The 18,898-nt window shown below is 46.9% G+C and overlaps 1 protein-coding gene across 2 annotated transcripts in view; it reads left to right on the forward strand.

Moving 5' to 3' along the window:
• Positions 1-5,973, forward strand: part of Chchd3 (coiled-coil-helix-coiled-coil-helix domain containing 3) — a 258,806-nt gene extending 252,833 nt beyond the window's left edge. For both annotated transcript variants that reach the window (XM_057771899.1, XM_057771908.1), the window contains one exon: positions 5,276-5,973. In XM_057771899.1, the coding sequence (XP_057627882.1) occupies positions 5,276-5,299 (24 nt within the window). In that variant the 3' untranslated portion in view covers positions 5,300-5,973. The remainder of the gene's footprint in view (positions 1-5,275) is intronic.
• Positions 5,974-18,898: the final 12,925 nt, after the last annotated feature.

The following is an 18,898-nucleotide window of genomic DNA, read 5'->3' on the forward strand; positions in this document are numbered from 1 at the left end:
GCAACCACATGGTGGCTCACAACCATCTGTAATGAGGTCCGGTACCCTCTTCTGGCCTGCAGACATACACAGAGACAGAATATTGTATATATAATAAATAAGTAAATATTTTTTAAAAACAAACAAAAAAAAACTAATGTCAGAGCAGTCTACTTTGTGACTGTGAGGTGAGCTCTGTAACATGTCAGCCAGGCTCTTGGAGCTGGAGGACCTGGAGATCACAGACCCGACCTCAGCTTCTCCTTTGCACAGTTCCGTAGTGGGAACTGGCTGTATCTCAGCAGAGCCCACTGCCTGCTCAGACACGTGTGAACCTCACAGGCTCTGAAGGTTAAAAATCATGCGCATGCCCAGCCTCTTCTTGGAGATTCTGAATTGGAAGTTTAGAAGTAGGGCTCAGCGGTGGTGGCGCACGCCTTTAATCCCAGCACTCGGGAGGCAGAGGCAGGCGGATCTCTGTGAGTTCGAGACCAGCCTGGTCTACAAGAGCTAGTTCCAGGACAGGCTCCAAAACCACAGAGAAACCCTGTCTCGAAAAACCAAAAAAAAAAGAAGTCTAAAGTCACTGCCTCTAGGAATGCATCTAAACTTAGTCTCTAAAGCAAATGGAAGTTGGCTTGGGAAGAAGGCAGAAGCCACTCCAGTGGAAGCACTCCCTCTCTGCCCTCTGGTGCCCTCTGAAGCTACAGGTGGTCCTGGGTGAGGAGTCACATCCCTCTCCCCCCCTCCCCCCCGCACTCATGGCAGGAGCCAAGAGTGCACTGAGGCTGTCTCTTGGCTAACACCACACTGACGGTTCCTAGATCCCCCACCTGTCCAGCACAAAGACAAACTAAGGTCAGCCTTGCAGGAAAACCTCTGGCAATATAATTTTATTGTGTTCCATACGTTCTTTGGCATTTGTTAATCTTTGTACTGGGCTGCTGTCCGCAGGATGACCCTACTCCTTCTGTGGCGTGGCCGCCTGTCAAATCTAAAGCTGTCCTAGCAAGCTGAGTTCTAAGCGTTCATGTCCCCTGCCCCAGCCCTGTTCATCCTACGAATCTATTTCTCACCTGATTTCCCAGAGTAATACATTGCTTTATGACATTTTCTTTAAAAAAAAAAAAAAAATTGAATTTAATACATTACCATGGTACTAGATTTTCATTTTTTCTTAATAGGTATTTTATTCCTAGGGCTCATCTTCCAAGAGTTTGAACTACAGTCTGTTAATGTTTTGTCTGCTTTTGTGGCGAGTTGTATAAACGGTTAATTGCTTGCAAGTTACTTTGAATGTCACCCAGAGACATGGGTGCTATGAAACTAGATCCAGGCAAGTTGACTGGTGTCTTCTAGCAAAACAGGAAGACCAGGCACAACCCGGACTGGAGGAGCAGACACCGAAACCAAAACTAGTTAGTTATCAGACTTCCCGATCATGAAGATCAGCACACAGGCAGCAGGGGCTTCCCAGGAGCTGAATGTGTAGAGTTCTTCCTTCCTTTCTCACCCCCAGTCCTGCTTTCCCCACCACAGATCTGTTCCTTCGCACCCCGCATTTCCTGTCTCTCCTCCGTGAAAACTCGGTACTGAGCCTTGCCTAACTCAGGACCTGCTGCTGTGTTAGCGCCCCCTTCCCCAATGATGAAACCTTCCTGTGTCCACACCTCTAGGGACACATATTCTCTGGGTCTTTTAAAATCCCATATTCTCTGTAATGATTGCCTAGCAGTGCAGGGTTGCTTTTAAATTCCTTTTAAAAACTGTCGAGACAGCCAGGGGCTGCCCACTGCTAGGTTAGTCAGCCTCTGTGAAAAAGCCGAGGTTCAGAAACTGGCTGAAGATACGACTGTGTAACAAAAATATTTGAGAAAAGCGCTTGAGTTGGTTTTAATAAGTGGAAATGACACACCATCTTGGGTCTCCAGGGCCACTGTTCCTGTTTGACAGTGTGAGCTCATCAGTGGCTGGAACCGAAAGAGATTTTGGAAAAGAGCAGTGTTGATGCGTGAGCCATTCGCTCCTTTTGCTAATTTGTGCCGCTATTTACAAAAGACGGTTCTGCGAGCCCAAATACGCGAATGAGGAGCAGCAGCGAGGAGTTTCTTTCTCCACATTAAGATTAAGTGTTAGCATTGCCTTAAATGAAAACAGCGGGATTTTTTTTTTTAATATAGCTTGCAAAGCTTCCCCTTCATTCTTTAGGGAATTTCCTATGTTAATTTATGCAGTGTTAATTTATGCAGTGTTGAAATCCAACCCAACAGCATCTAGATATAGATGATGCAGAGACGGGACAGCCTGAGAGGCGCAGTGTACACCTGTGAGTCCTGGGACCCCCTCCAGCCGCCGCCCTGACTACTCCAGCCCACAGCAGGTCTCCTTGCCGAGCTCTGATATAGTAATAACACAGAATGTTTATCAGTTTACTCATCTTCTTAAAACCCCAACTTGCTGTTGTATTTGTTAATGTCTGACAGCAGTAGAGTGGTTTTGTACCACCTCTGCCGCCCTCTGGTAGCCGCTGAGTGCATTATGACAGCAGGCTAGTGGACCAGCCCCTCAGCTTTCCTTCACACCCCCATGTCTCCAGAGTGAGCCATTGCACTCTCTCAGAGGGACTGGGAGTTTAATCCATGTGGCAGGATGTGTGGTGACTGAGCACAGTGTGCTCTCTGTCTGTGGCCTTGTATCCTAATGGTGTCTGATCCCCATTTTAGCCAGGGCCCAGCTTGTCTTTCTTCAGGGAAGTCTAGCATTGCTGGCAGTCAACGGAAAATTACTCATCTATAATTGCTCAGGGTTGAAGAGGGAAAAATGGCTAAAAGGATCTCTAAGCCCTCAGAGAACCTGTTAACTGTGACTTTCTTTGTGTTGCACTAGCTGCAGATTGTGTCACAACACTGAAAAGAGGCATATTGTCACCTGGCTCTGCAGGGAGAAGGAGAGCCATGTGATCCATATCAGGCAGATGGCACAAGGCTTAAGCTTCCCCTTGGTGAATTCAAAAATATATGGGGCCCATGACCCCCAATGCAGAATGGCCATAGAGTACCTCTCAATGGGGACGCTCTCTCCAGTAACCAGAAACCCTAAGTGTGCTCAATATAGATCTGCTTCAGGCTGGCTTCCATGGTGCATGCAGTAAAGAACTGGGCAGTGAGGTTGTCTGTATATTGGGCATTTACAGAGCACCCACCTGTGTAATTGGAGAGACTTTCACAGATAAGTCACAAAGAGGTGAGCCTAGAAGAAATGCTAAGACCCTGTGACAGTGGCAGACAGTGTCGGGTGCACAGCTGGATTTATATTTTTCCCGCAAACCCAGTGCTGGTAGCAATGCACTCATACAGTGTGCATTCTCCTGGCCCTTCCGTCATGTGGAGCTTTTGCTTCCTCCCCTTTGTCCTTTATTTTCTCTGGACCTGTGCTTTCCTAACTTCCTGTTTGACTAAAGCAACATCTTTTCTTCCCATTCCTATATCTCTCATGAGTTTGCCTGCCTGTGAGTCTGTTCTTTAGTGCCCCATGTCCCCAGGCCACATAGGGCCCTCTAATCTCAGACCGGAGAACAACCATCCACCCTTTGTCCTTGCGCTCCTTGTGCTCCTTTCCTTACCCCTCCCCAGTCATCTTTGTCTTAAATCATTTGACCTTCCTTCCCGTCCCTGCAGCTTCTTCCAAAGGTTCCTATAGGCATGCCTCATCCAAAATCAGCCCACAGACTCAAAACAGAATCTATCTTTTTTGCTTTTTTGTTCACAGTGTCCCCTCCCACACCCTGCCACTAAGGATGCGCCTGAACCTCTCCTCTCACCTCCCTCTGGGCTTCTTGTCCCTGTGTTTTCCTTTTCATACTCTTGCTTCGTTTCTAGCCCAGTCTGCTAGGTCCCGTCTATTGAGCTCACTGTGCCAAGGATGTCAGGCTCCATTTCATGATTGCCATTCTATTTTTAAAAAGCATTTGTTGGATAGCCATGTGTTTTCGGTGGCCAGCAGGAAGTCTGTCCACCTCATGTTTATCCTTGCCCTGCCTGAGTCTTAATTGCCCACTGCTGCACCCCACCTTCCGTACTTACTACCCAAGTTTTCTGTCTGTTTTCTTACTGTTGCGAGGGTTAATGCTCTCCTTCTTTGTTGCAACTGCAGGGAACTGCCCTCCATGCCAGGCAGAACTTTTGAACTCTCGCCTTCCCTGAATGCAGCCTGAGCCAAAGCCTTCCTGTGTATGCTTCATTCCTGGGCATTTTTTTTTAGCTTGTACATGTGTTTTGCTTAACAAGCCTTAGCATGTATTTAGCAAATAAGTTAAAAGTAGCAAATTATTACCATGCTTAGTCTCTCATTTCCCAAGGGTACATGTATTAGCTCTCCTGTAGCTCTTAACTAATGCAGTGAGAACTCAGTAGCTGAGCTGGTGTCAGATGCGAGGATATAGGGAGCATGAGGACAGGAGGAAGAGGCAACTGTAGGGTTGGCCTACCCTCTTCTGGCTGCTTTTAACCTAAGAGAAATGGCTGCCTTTTCATCCTAAAGGTTCTCTAAGAGTGGGGGACATGCACCTCCTCCTGCACGGCTGGCTGTAGCTTCCGTTTGATGGTTTTTGTTTTTTTTTTGTTTGTTTTTTATTTTTGAGACAGGGTTTCTCCGTAGCTTTTCTGGTTCCTGTCCTGGAACTAGCTCTTCTAGACCAGGCTGGCCTCGAACTCACAGAGATCCGCCTGCCTCTGCCTCCTGAGTGCTGGGATTAAAGGCGTGCGCCACCACCGCCTGGCTGGTTTGATGGTTCATATCTACAGCCCCCTCCCATTACTTGGAAAGAGAGTAAAGAGAGCACTTGGACAGCCTGGGAGACCTGGCTGTGGTGCTCCTGGGTGTTGTCTGCCTTCTTCCCAGAGCCAGACGGGGTCTCTGAGCTTGGACTTGGGTTGTAGATGAGAGTCTTCCTCAAGAGCTATTGGGTTTAACTGCTGCACTGTGCCCCACCTTTCACACTGCCCCAACAAATTTCCCCGTCCCTTGTATTCTGTGTCCAGACGTCCCTCCCCACCATCCTCCAGGCTGCGTGCCTCCCCAGGCTGTTCTCAGATGCTGGTGGGTGGGTCGTTGGAGATTGAAGTTGAGGAGGGAGGGTGCTGCTCAGAGGCAGTGGTGTTTTGAGAGGAGAAAGCATATGCTTTACTTCATGGTTTGGACGCAGTATTTGAAAAGCACCGTAATCATCCTAAATATTACTGCCATTTGCTCGCCCTTGCCTCTGAGAGTAAACTGACACTTTGTGTTTCTCTTGCAGAGCATGCTGGAGAAGGGAGGATAAAGTTATCCCCGAGAACATGCAACGCTCCTTCAACGTTAATTCCAGAGGTGGAACATTTTTTCTTTTCCTAGTAAGAAAATGACCCAATTAAAGAGAAGACCACTAAAGACAGACAGGCATTGGAAAATGGACTTGACAGAATCATAACTTGTTTTGATCAACAGTTTAAAAAGCCAATGTCTAGATCAAGGATCAGTCATCAAAGAACACTGTTAAGTGTTAATGAAACCCACAAATGAATAAAAGAGAAAGGTAGTCCACTGCACCTTTTTGTACCCTTTCCAACTCCTACTGACATAGAATGTTCTTTTCACTCCAGGCTCCACCATTTAGTGACCTCTACTCTGAGAAAGCTGGGAGGGAGGATGTTAAACTATTTCACACAGAGACACAGCAAGTACCCACTGGGCTGGAGCAGCAGTGTGCACTGGCCTGGGCTGTAGGGCCTGGTGTCTTCTTCTCCCATTAAGAAGCTACTTCATTGTAACATTGTGATCATGCGAGAAAGACAAGAAGGAGAGAAAATGTACCTCTTTTACTGGAATAATGTTTATGATTGCAAGTGAAATAAGGCATTTTTATCAATATAAAGCGAGCCTTGTCTTATGCAACTTCTATAGTGAAAACTGACAACTTCACTCACTATCAATAATAAATCTATTTTCTGACAAAGACTGGCATTCTTGCTAGGGCCCTGTGTGTTCCTTTGGCTGGGGTAGAAAGAAGGTTTGGGTGGTGAATTACAGGCTTGCATTGCTATTTATTTGCATTTGCACTGCAGCTCCCTTCCAGTCTCCAGAGTTGGTTGCAGAGCCAGCCAGGCAGGTGATGCAGCTTGACTCTCAGACCGGTGGACTCAGGAAGATTTTACAAATTGCATGAACCTTTCTTTCTTGGGGAAGACTTAGGTCTTTTTGCCTAGAGCCAGAAACAGCAGATAACCTTCAAAAGGGAGGGCCTTCCAGTCCTGCTGAGCCATGTATGGACTTAGACAATAGTGAACCACTAGTTTTCCCGCTTTAGAACATCCCGATTATAACTGCATATAACCGGGGCTCCAGCCTTGGATCTGAGTGGCGCCTCTCAGGAGGTAGGAGGAAATGACTGTGCTCTGTGATGTCACCTTTTGTCCTGTAGAATTTTCATTTACTTCTGTTTTGCGGAAAGTTTATCAAAATGATTGCGAGTTCATACCCAGGGCCTAGAGTGATGGCTCAGAGGTTAAGGGCACTTGTTCCTCTTGTAGAAGACCTGAGTTTAGTTCCCAGCATTCCATCTGATGCCTCACAACTGCCTGTAACTCGTTCCAGGGGATCTGATGCCCTTTTCTGGCCTCCATGTCCACTTGTACTTACATATCCACAAACCTACATCTGTACAGATACACAGATGCACACATACATAAGATTTAAATTTTTAAGAAGAAAAATAGACTCTGTAGTAAGGTGCGTCTGAGTTTGGCTTGTAGCTCTTCTGCCTGCCACCTGTGGAGGGGCCTTGCCTGCCCCCTGACACTCTTGATGTGGAAAGGGACCCATGGGACCTAGTGTCCAAGCATGTGGTGAGGAGTTGGAACATTTACCACATTTTGTGAGACCTAGCAAATGCGGGCGTACGTGCCTTCAGGAAAGTGGTGTTTGGAGCCCAACACTGTTCCTCTAAAGAAAGTCAGGGTGAGCACCCCTCAGTGTGTGTGGCTTCTTGTTCATCCAGGTCCCTGCGCTGGCATCTTCTGAGTGACAATGCCTCATCAGATGGGAACACACCTGGAGACCTGATGCTGATTCTGAGTGACAGTGGAGACCTTCCCTCCGTAATTACTGAGCAACCCTGTGATTGCCATCTGATGAAGGATCTGGGTTTCAGGTTCTTCTATTGGCTGGGTTGGTTTGTTTTAGCTTTTAATGATGCACAATCAGCTGGTTCACTTAAGTGTGACTGATGGAAGCATGGGTAATTCAAAGCGCAGCACACTTGCACACTGTCAGGATGGCATCCAGGTAACCTCCTGAGAGAAATAATAGGTACACAGAAACAAATGTTTGCACAGTGGCTTGCTGTAGTGTTTGCAAATCAGCTAACTCGCAAATTCCCTCCTATTCTGTTTTGTTTTGCAATTTGGAGCCAAGAACTTGGCACATCCCAGGTTGCCAGTCTTGTCGCTGGCAGGGGAAGGCAGCACTGAGGAGTCAGATGTTTGTCTAAAGCTGGTAAGCCTGGGGGTGGGGTGGGTTGTCAGGCCATCTCTGGAACTGCCAGCTGTTAACTTACCATTGTGGATATGTGTGGTGGGTGCAAGGGTGGGAAGGTGGCACTCAGAGGGTGGGGGTGTCTTTTTCTAAATCTTTACAGACCTCTCTATGTGTAGCTTCTTAGCTCTATCTGGACCACCATGAACTCTAGGACAAATGCTTGAAAAGAGTGTCGTGACTTATCCAAGGCTCACTGAGTTCCTGTAAGTAGAACAGATCTCAGGCTACAGTAGTTTAGCTCATCAAGTCAAGAATACCATGCCTAGAAAGATGCTTAGCTGGTACCACCCTCAACAAACCCCTGGTGAACTCACAGAAAACAGCTGGATGGAAGCTGCATGAGTCTTCTCTGAGAAGCCAGTGCTTACCGAAGACAGCATGGAATGGTTTAGAAATGATTGACTGAGCTTTAATAACCCCATGTGTTGCGTCTAGCCTTCAGTCAGCTGATGAAACCCCTCTACAGCAGTCCTAAGCAATAGTTGGCCTAGACCTGAACAGGAAGTCACGTGGTTTAGAATGAGAGCGGGGGCATGATTCTTTGAATGCTAACATTCATCTTAAGATCTAATTGCCTTTACCAGACACCTACATGCCAGGAGCCATAAGAGTAGACCCTGGAGGAGTAAATTCAATAGACCCATTGCATAACAAGAGCTATGCCTAATAACTATGAGCTGTAATCATGGAAAACAAAAAGATTAGAGCAGCTAACAGCTCAAAAGGGTAGCAACAGCTGACTGACTCAGACTGAGTGAGTTGAAAATTAAGAGTCTTGACTTTCTATCCTGACCTGAAATTTGGAATAAACGGGTTGAAATTCACCCATAGGCCCTTCCCTCCTACCAAAGTTCCTCCATCTCCTTGCCACCTCTCTGTCCTCCAAGCTCTTCTGTGTGTTCACATTTCTCGCATCTCCTGAGGCTGGAACAGGTACCCAGGACCATGATGGTGCAGAGCTCCCTCGATCTCACTGTGGAGTGACTCACTGTGGTCCTTTCCTTTGTCTTAGGATTTTTTTGTCTCCTGTTCTAGTCTCTAAATCGTCAGTTCTGTATGACTTCTCACTCTAGCAAATTTTTTATGCTTGCTATAATTACTTTTTATGCTTGCTATAATTACTTTTAAATCAAGTAAGTGGGACTATTTCCCTAAAGAAAGAATAAGGGCAAAAGGCCGTCACTGGCCCAAGATGCTTACTCGGTGGCCAGGTATTTCCACCCTAGGATGTACAGTCAAGATTGTGCAACTAAACACATGGTCCAAACCACCCCAGAAACAAGACCATATCACGGATCTTGTACCTACACCAGCAGTGATGACTGCATATGGAGGAGCTGCATGCCTATTGAAGAAACCATTCTACCAAAGGCAAACGCCCCACCAGGTCCTTAGGTCTCTTTGGTCTTATTTTCTCTTAACCATTTTACAGAAACCAGCAGTGAAACAGCATTTGGGGAAATACAGAAAAGGGATAAGGACTCAAGAATTCAGTTCACATCCTTAGAATGCCATAGTGGTTTATTTATCTATATCTATCTATCTATCTATCTATCTATCTATCTATATCTATCTATCTATCTATCTATCTATCTATCTATCTATCTATCTATCTATCTATCTATCTATCTATCTATCATCTACAGGGTCTTGTTGCAGCCCGGGCTGGCCTCAAACTCACTCTGTATCCAGAAATGACCTTGAAGTTCTTACCTCCCCACCTCTACCAGAGGTTACAGGCCTGGTGCAGCATGCCCAGTTTATTGCTGGGGATGGAGTCAACCCAGAGCTCCGTGCATGCTGGCCACAGAAGAGAGTCTTAGTATCCAGAAACCCTTCCCTTTCCTAGCCTGCCTCTGGACACCTGGACAGATGCTTGTCATCTGCAGTCCTTTGACTGTGTAACTCTGGAACAACAGAGCTGTTCAGTGGGAGGGAACCTCCAACACTCGCTGTGATGGGACTGTTTCCTAGCACGCTCCAATTCCGTGCCTCAGTGGACTGGCTGAACTGATATCCATAAGCAAAGGTGGTTTTGCTGTCCCTGACCCGGGTGTGCGTCTGTTTCCTTGTTGCATGAGGTCTCTTTACCATAGGAGTTGTGTGTGGCCCCAGCATAGGCAACTTCCTATGCCTTCCAGGGTCTCTGGGTCCTGTGTGGGTTTGGAAGAAAACTACCAGCAAATTCATTCTCTGTCCCGCTGAAGTTTGACACAGACAACAATTTATCTTCCATGTTGTGCTCTCCCCTCCACGGCCTCCAGACCAGTATTGCTGGAGAAACAGGAAATTGCTTTAGTGCAAAAAGAGAAGAAAAAAAAAAAAATCAGACGCGCGTCGAAGATCTCTCCTGCCTTTCCAGTCCCACGGTCCTCTCTAGACCACGATAAAGTGCGTTTGTATTTTAGAGGATAACATGGTGTCAAATCCCTGGTAGATTCCAGGAAATCTGAGCGGCATAGTTACTTTCAGTCAAGAAGTTTGGAAATTAAAACTGTTCCGTTCAGTTCCCAAAACTCCCTCAAAGCAAGTCAACCCTAAATGGAAGTAGCTACACTGGGATTTAGTGAAGTGCTTGGAGCGTCTCACAGTGAGTTTGATTAGGCAAGGCCTGCACACTTCAAAGATTTCCCCTATGCAAGAAAATTTGACTTCTTCACCCCTCTGCCCACTCTTCAGCAGCCTTCTCTACTTCTCCTGGGAGGACCCATCCCAGCTGTGGTCATTCTGCTAAGAAGGCTGTGTGCTTTGAATATAAACCTGCCTTCCGAGAAAATTACATTTCCATCATGGCTTTTAAATGCAAATGTGCAAGCAAGAGGTCAGAGGTCCTTGCTAGGGACCACTCTACCCTAGCTGTGCCTTAAATGGACAGCCCCCCACCCCTGCCATGGCCCACATTTGAGGAACCTTCTACAAGATTCCTTCCCTGTCCAGCCTGCTGGGGGCTCAGCTACTTTCAGTGCCCACAGCACGGATTGGGAGCCCATGCCCACCTGCTCCTATTCTCTCTCTGCTGATAGATAAAATTCAGGTCAAAGGCCACGTGACTGTGCCACCTGCTCATTACCACAGCCTGTGCCACCTAGGAGTCATGGGGGAGGACATTTTCTACATCTCACAGCCCAGACCTCAATCTCAACATCAAACCAGGATACAGAGCTCATTTTCCTAGGGCTTTGCATCTCCTCCCAGAAGCAAGAGCACCAAGTCTTATGAAGGAACCTCACATAGCACGTGGACTCAGAGTGTTAGCGGTTCGTGTCAAGCACAAAAGGGGAGCTACACAGAAAGACTAGGAAGCACGTTGGGCAGAGGGTGAGAGAAGTGTTGGCTAGCTGGGTGGCGGGTTCATTTTAAGTTGCCTCTGTGTTCTCAAAATGCTTTTTCAGCACCCGCATGTTAATTGTGAACCTACAATAAAGGAGCACCCGCTCCTCCCCACACTGAAGTGCTTCATGTAGAACCCAAGTCTATCAGTGTCTGGAGCCCTGGCTTCCTTACCCCTGGACAGGAGTGTAGTTGTAAACTAGGAAAGATATTACTGTGTAGCAGCAGAAGGCAACTTGGGAATCGCTGTGTGGTCCGTGATGCTCGGGAGCATCAAAAGTTCTTGTCTGGAATTCCCAGGCAGCGTCCTTTGGAAGAGCGACTTAAGTGCTGCCGTAGGGACCAGCTCCTGCCACTCGACCCCATTGTTGCCTCTGCTTGAGTCAACCCCAGACACTGCTCTGAGTTCCTGGGTTAATTCACCAACTCTGCATAGCCGATGCTATTCTGGGAGGTAGGTGTACACATTAAGGGGCCCAGAGTTCAGGAGACAGCTCACTCTGTAAGGGCCGGTGTGTAATTCCTTTGCTGGAGAGATCCAGACAGGCAGATCTGAGACTTACTAATGAGATAGCCTTGTCTACCTGAGCGTTCTAAGCAGTAACACTGACCTAACATTCCAACTTACCCACAAGTGAGTTAATCCAATGGTCCCCTGCCTAGGGAACCGCCCTTCTGGGCAGTGGAACCATCTCTAGGGAAAGTGGCTTACCTTACGCCATGCTAAGGCAATGGTCATCATTATTCCTTTAATGAGATCCTATAGTTTCCATTCCCAGGATCCCCACCCCCACTGAAGTCTACAGAGCATAGCTCCACTGCTATCGGTCAGCCTGCTTTTCTGAATTAGAAAGTGGATCTTCACCTTTTCTTTCTCCTTCTATGCGTGCTTTTGCTAACACTTCGGGCTTCACTCTTTGTCTAGAGTCTCTCCCTGCCACGTGGTTGCCCGCCATGCTAGTTTAATTCAAGAATCATAGTGCCCCTTCTCCTTCTGTCTCCTTTGAGCAGCTGCTGAGATTTACAGCTTGCCTGCCCTGGGGTTTTTCTTTTAAACTTTAATAATACTATCCTCTTTAAATAAAACTCAGGATTTGTTTGACTTTCAAAGAAAAAGAAGAGGAGGAGGAGGGGGGGGGAGGAGGAGGAGGAGGAGGAGGAGGAGGAGGAGGAGGAGGAAGAAGAAGAAGAAGAAGAAGAAGAAGAAGAAGAAGAAGAAGAAGAAGAAGAAGAAGAAGAAGAAGAAGAAGAAGAAGAAGAAGAAGAAAGTGGACAGCCCCGGAAAAACAACATCTGAGGTTGTTCTGGACTACATGCGTGCGCACACATATCACCCCACACCACCCAACAAGGTCTTGGCCATGCAAGCACATTCTCAAGGAGACAAACATAATGTAATGTCAGCTAGTGATGGGTGTTAAGGATGGAGGAACAGAACTCTGGGAAGAACAAGCAATTTGAGACATGGTGCTGAAGATGGCTCTGAGGAGGAGACTTTTGAGATTTGAATGTGGAAGAACCATCCCGTGAAGACCTGGAGAAAGTGCATTCCAAGTATGGGAAAAGTAAGCCCAATGGTCCTTTGAGTCAGGAGCAAGTGTGGTGTGCTAGGGGGACAGCAAGGAAGTCACCATGACTTGAGTGGTTGAGAGTTGAGTCTAGAGAGGCAGGCAGGGTGGCAACAAAAAGGACCCTCTAGCCATGGTAAGGATTTGACTTTATTCTGAGTGTGACAAATTAATTGTAGGGTTTGTATTGAGCCATCTGTAGATCTGATTCAAGTTTACAACCCTCTGGCTCTGTGAAGAGTTCTCAAAGGTTAAATGGGAGCAGAGCAGGCACTGGAGACCCCTGTGTTAGCCAAGTGCCAGCCTGGACTAGGGCAAGAGCAGTGGTGAAAACCAGAGGTCAGATTAGGGTAACTATAAACAAGCCCTGGAAAAGAGAATGCTGCATTAGATGTAAGGTGTGAGGGGTAAGAAATGGAAGAACCCCCAAAACTGCCTAAGTAGTCAGCTAAATGGCCATGTCATTTACTGAGATGGAGACTTGTAACACCAGCAAGATGTGGGGGATTGAGGGCAGGAGACAGAGATCCTGTTTAGAACCTATGAAGTCTAACATCGTGACTGCAATCCTGTCAGAGGAGATCATCAGATACTCAGCAGTCTGGAGAGAAGACTAAGTTCCTGAGCACACAGCTTTGGCACGGCACAAGGGAGTGCAGAAAGAAAAGGGGTGGAGACAGCCTGTTAACACCTATCAAGAGGGAGAGGAGAGAATGACCATTGCACTGGGAAGCACAGCAAGGCAAGGGGACAGACCAAGGGAAGAGGATGACTGAGGAGGAGGAAGGGGTGGCCATGCTGATGCTGGAAGCCTGAAGAAAGCAAGAGTCAGGCCGGCATCAAGCCACTTCGAGAGCTCTTCTGGTGACAGGCGACAATTAAATCCTGGTCAGAGCAGAGCTGAAGGAAGAGAGAAGAAGTGTGGGGTTCTAGGAAGTTTCTTTTGAAGGTAGAGGATCTAGCAAAAGAGAGAAGACCCGTGTGGAAAGTCTTTGAGCCAAGATACCAGGGCCCAGGCAGCACTAGAGCAAGGGTAGTTCAGTCAGTCATTCTCAATGGCTGGCCAGAGAAAAGAGAAGCAGGGGGACCCATGGGTGTGGTCAGGAGCATTCAAGGTCAAGCAAAAGCAGATAAGTAACTAAAGATGTCTGTGTGCCTCCCTTCTTGAATAACTCGGCCTAGAAACCAGTAGTAGGGGCGGCCAATGTAAGCCTGCGTGCCGTGAGTGTGGAGGTTGCTGAGTGAGGGGTGACAGTGGCCATGGCTGAGAGTGAGATGAGAATGAGAAGGGCACCTTGGTGAGGCCGGGGAGCTGGGGCTGTTGGGTTGGGGAAAACGGTGGCAGTAGCTGGGGGAATGTGGTTACATAGGGAGGGCATGGCCCAGTAAATGAATATATTACAGACAGTGGAAGTCAGGTTTCTGACTGTCAGAATTACAAATATGGAAAGGGAGGAAACCGGAAGGATTCTGGTTTGGAAGAATTGCCGATATTAATATAAACTGTGTTTTTAAGCATATATAGATACAGGAATAAACACAGATAGAGCTATATGTGCATATTTTATGTAAATACGCCTACACAGATATATATTATACATACATCTGTATACATATTCATACATGTATGCCTCATCTCTGTCACTTAGGTCTGCTGGGGTCACCAGTACCTGAACAGCATTCACACAGTCAGGTCTTCTGTAAGTACCAGCCTTCCCCACAAAGAACCAACCATAGGTCCTTGAAGAAATGGCCAGCCACAAGGCCTGGGTATGGCCAACACATTATGAAAATCAATCTGAGACCATTTAAGTGTAAAAATAAGTTATAATAACTCACTGATTAACATAGACAGGACCCATATGGATATCATAAGCCTATACAAATGCATAAGAAAGCTCTAGAATTTACAGAACACTATAATAAAATAAAAATTAATAATGTTAAAAGGACTGCTAGAATTATGAAATCATTATTTGGCAACTATCATCATCATAATTCAATCCAGAAACATCAGTGATATTAAAATTAGAGAATCATGTTCCTTGACATACACGACGGTTCTTAAAAAGCCTTCTATATATAGTCTGTTTTCTGTTGCTGTAACAAATTCCCTGAGGGTGGGTAAATTATAAAGAAAAGAGGTTTAATTAGCTCACAGATTTGGAAGCTGGGAGTCCAAACAGCACAGTGCCAGCTGTGGAGAAGGAACGTGGCATATGGCATCTTGGTGGGAGCATGTGCTAGAGCGGTCAATCACATGGTGAAGGGAGACACAGACAGTACAGAGGGGCAGACTTTCTCTTCTACAGACAACCCTCGTAAGAGCTAATGTGGGTCCCATGAGAAGCAGTGCATTCCCTCCGAGGGCAGTGACCCTAGTGACCTTACAAACCTGGGCCCCACTTCTTAAAGGCCCTGTTATTTCGACACTACCTGCGAATATAACCCTGCCACCTCCAAGGTGTCAATATCATGAAAACCAAGAGAAAAAAAGAACAAACCCAAATATCTGTTTAAAATCAGGAGACTTAACAGAACAGAGGGTAGGCAGGTTAGAGGCTAGCAATGTCAATTATCCTCTCATTCTGATGACAACTTCTAAAATATACTGCAGAATACTGCCATGGCCTCAGGAAGGAGAAATATTTCTTTTGTAGTTTCTTAACTCATAAGGGGAAAGGCTAGTAAATGGAATGACTTACAACCCTAAGACTGTTGTGCATTATGACATCATGAAGAGAATAAACAGGTGTGCAGCTTAACGTGGTCAATGTTTGTGAAACACGGCCAACCAAAGACTCATATCCTGAATATGTAAAGAGCATCTACAAGTAAAAAATAAACATAGTTGTGCAGAAAAATGACCAAGGGACTAACATGGGCATGTTACAAAATGTTAAATGTTGGAAGTTTTGTTCATTTGGTCAGATGGGTTTTAGAGAGAGGTTCTCATGTATCCCAGGCTGGCCTCAAACTTGATATGTAGCTAAGACTGGTCCTGAACTCCTGATCCTCCTGCCTTGGCATTCAAGTGCTGGGATTACAGATGTGAGCCACCAAGCCCAGCTACAGCATATAAACAACTGACAAGCATATGAAAAGCACCAGCAGTATTAATCGTTAGAAAAGAGCAAGTGGAGTTCACGGGATGTTTCTGCTTATTTTTCAGAATGGTGGAAAGATGAGAAATTTTGAGTATTGACTGAGATATGTAAAGACAGAAATTGGTACAATCAATTTGAAGAATAATTTGGATCTCTCTCACTCTCTCCCTCCCTCCTTTTAATTTATTCTTCTCTCATACAATACATCCTGGCCCCAACTTCCTCTCCCCCAACTCCTCCCAATTCCCACCCCCCATTTTCCTCCTCTCTTTCCCAGATCCACTCCTCCTCCTCTTCTCTTTCCCTTCAGGAAAGAGCAGGCCTCCCAGCAATGTCAGCTGAACACAGCATAACAAGATGCAATAAGGCTAGGCACAAATCGTCATATCAAGGCTGCATGAGCAACCCAATAGGGGGGAAAGAGTCCCAAGAGCTAAACAACCATATCATATGCAGAGGACCTAGCAGGCTCTCTTTGTGATGGCCGCTTCAGTCTCTTTGAGCACCTATGAGCCTTGCTTCTTGATTCTGTGGACCACGTTCTCTACCTTTCTGGCTCCTACTACCCTTCCTCTTCTGTGGGGTCCGCCAAGCTCCACCTAACATTTGGCTGTGGGTCTCTACATCTGCTCCCATGGGTTGCTGAATGAAGTCTCTTGGCTAACAACTGGGCTAGGCACCGACCTATGAATATAGCACAATATCAATAGGGATCATTTCATTGACTTGGGGCCGGGAGTGGAGGGGGAGTTGTGTCTGGTTCTACCCAGTTCTCCGGGCTGTCCAGTCTCCAGTTCCTGTCTATCCAGGCAGTGTCAGGCATGGGCTCCCTCTCGTGGCTTGGGACTCATGTTAGACAGTCACTGTTTGGTCATTCCCACAAGCTCTGAGCCACCATTGCCCCAGCACATCTTGCAGGCAAGGTAGGTTGTAAGTAGGTTTTGTGGCTAGGGTGGTGTTCCAGTTCCACCACTGAAAACCTTGCCTAGTTACAGGAGATGGCCAGATTAGGGTCACCCTCATAGATTCCAGGGAGTTTCCACTACTCTAGGTTTCCATGTCACCCTCCAAATGCCCCCCAGTTCCAGCTGTCTCTCATCCTTCAATCCATCTCTCCCCTACCCGATCCCTGCTATTCCCATCCTACCCTGTCCACCCACAAAATCTATTTTTTTAAAAAAATATTTATTTATTATATATACAGTGTTCTATATGCCTGCAGGCTGGAAGAGGGCATCAGATCTCATCTTGGATGGTTGTGAGCCACCATGTGGTTGCTGGGAGTTGAACTCAGGACCTTTGGAAGAGCAGCCAGCACTCTTAACCTCTGAGCCATCTCTCCAGCCCCCCACAAAATCTATTTTATTTCCCCTTCCCAGGGAGATCCACGTGCCACCCCCCAGAGCCGTCCTTGTGACTTACCCTCTCTGGGTCTGTGGCTTGTAGTGTGAGTGAGGCCACCCAGACACTGAAAGACAAACATGGTATATGCTCACTTATAAGCAGAAACTGGCTGTTAAAACAATACATATGCAAGGTATGATCCAGCAATGTCCTGCCTGGGTACATAACTTGGCGTGTTCAAGTAGTACAAGTCCCAGCAGTTACCAAAGAGAAACAACTGATGGGTAAGGAGACAGAGGCATATCATACAATCACAGTAACACAAATGACTGTGTTATGGCCGCACTTGTACACACAGATGATGATGTTTAACACAAGCCAAGTGCTGGGGCTAGGATGGAACTCAATTGGTAGAGTACTTACCCACGTGCCTGAAGCTCTGGGTTCGAGCCCCAGCACCGTAGAAAACCTAGTGATGCACATGGTAATTCAGCACTTGGGGTGTGGAGGCCAGGGGAGCCAAAGTTTATTACCCTTGGCTGCACAGCCAGAACCTGAGCCACGTGAGATGCCCTGCACCAGAGAAAGGCAAACTTCCAAGTCTGCTGGGTGGGTATATAGGGTAGATGCTTTTGTACAAGTCTCATTATCACGAGTGGACAGCAATGACCTTCTGCAGGTGTGCAGCCTCCTGAGTAGGAGGGAAGACCAGGGGCTCCAGGTCCTGAGGGTGGTTTGTGTATTTGGGTGACTAGTGGGGCTGTTTGCTGGTAGAGTCTCACTACTTTCCGTCGGCTGACTTGGAACGCCTGGATTTTATGAGTGTCAGCAATGCCAACGCCTAGTGTCCCAAATGGCTAAGACCACAGACACACATTTGCTTGGCTGGTGTATTTAATTTCTATAATTACCAAGCTTCATATTTATAGTTTACATTTGATGATAAGGAGGGTTGGAAGTAAAGATACTCCAGTATGGGTTGTTCCTGTGTCAAGGACTGCCATACTCTATGACAGCCCCAGGAAGGCCTGCTCCAAGCCATCTCTGCACAGAATAGTTTATGTCCACCTCCCATAGCTATGATCCTTGTGTTGGTTTAAAAGAAAATGGTCTTCCAAAGGGCGCAGCACCATTAGGAGGTGTGGCTTCATTGGAGTAGGTGTGGTCTTGTTGGGAGGAAGTGTGTCTCTTTGGGGGCAGGCTTTGAGGTCTTTATTTTTCTCAAGCTTCACTTAGTGTGACAGTCGACTTCGTGTCGCCTCAGAGTCAAGATGTATGACTCTTAGCTCCGGTACCACATCTGCCTGCACGCCACCATGCTCCCCCTTGCGATGATAATGGATTGAAACTCTGAAACTGAAAGCGAACCACTTCAATCAAACATTTTCTTAATAAGACTTGCTGTGGTCATGGTGTCTCAGCACAGCAATAGAAACCCTAACTACGACAATCCTGTTATTCCCGTTTGCAGATAAGAGGCTCATAATTTGCTCAGGGGCTCACACCCACAAAACTGCACCCTCGTCTTGCGCTCTGTGGAAGGCTGGCTCCCACCTACTTCCCAAGTTTCCCTTTGCACAAGCCTGACTCTAATCTAGAGCCTCTGAGCATCCCAATTGCTTAACCTGTAGTGCCCAGCCCTTATCTAGTACACATTTGTAGCGTGTAACAAGCTTTCTGTGGACTGAGCGAATCCTGAATCAAAGCCCCGCTCTTCTTCATCTTCCCCTCTGCCATGGGCGCAGGAGCACGTTTCTGCAGATTCCCTGAGGTTCCAAGCAGAGGAAAAGACTGGAGAGTCTCCAGCCTGGGGCTGGTGCTAATTTTGCTAGCTGGGGTCTGTGAGACAAAATTCCCTACTTCCTTTTTTTACTTCCCTCGAGTTCCAAGACATCTGTGTGACTGCTTGGAGCTCCCTCCCTCCGCCTGCCACCCAGGAAGCAGAAGATGGAGAGGCAGCTGAGCTGTGTACCCACTGTGTCTGCCACAGGAGGGTGT

This window comes from Chionomys nivalis, chromosome 1 (assembly GCF_950005125.1).
Source record: "Chionomys nivalis chromosome 1, mChiNiv1.1, whole genome shotgun sequence".
Taxonomy (NCBI): Eukaryota; Metazoa; Chordata; class Mammalia; order Rodentia; family Cricetidae; genus Chionomys; species Chionomys nivalis.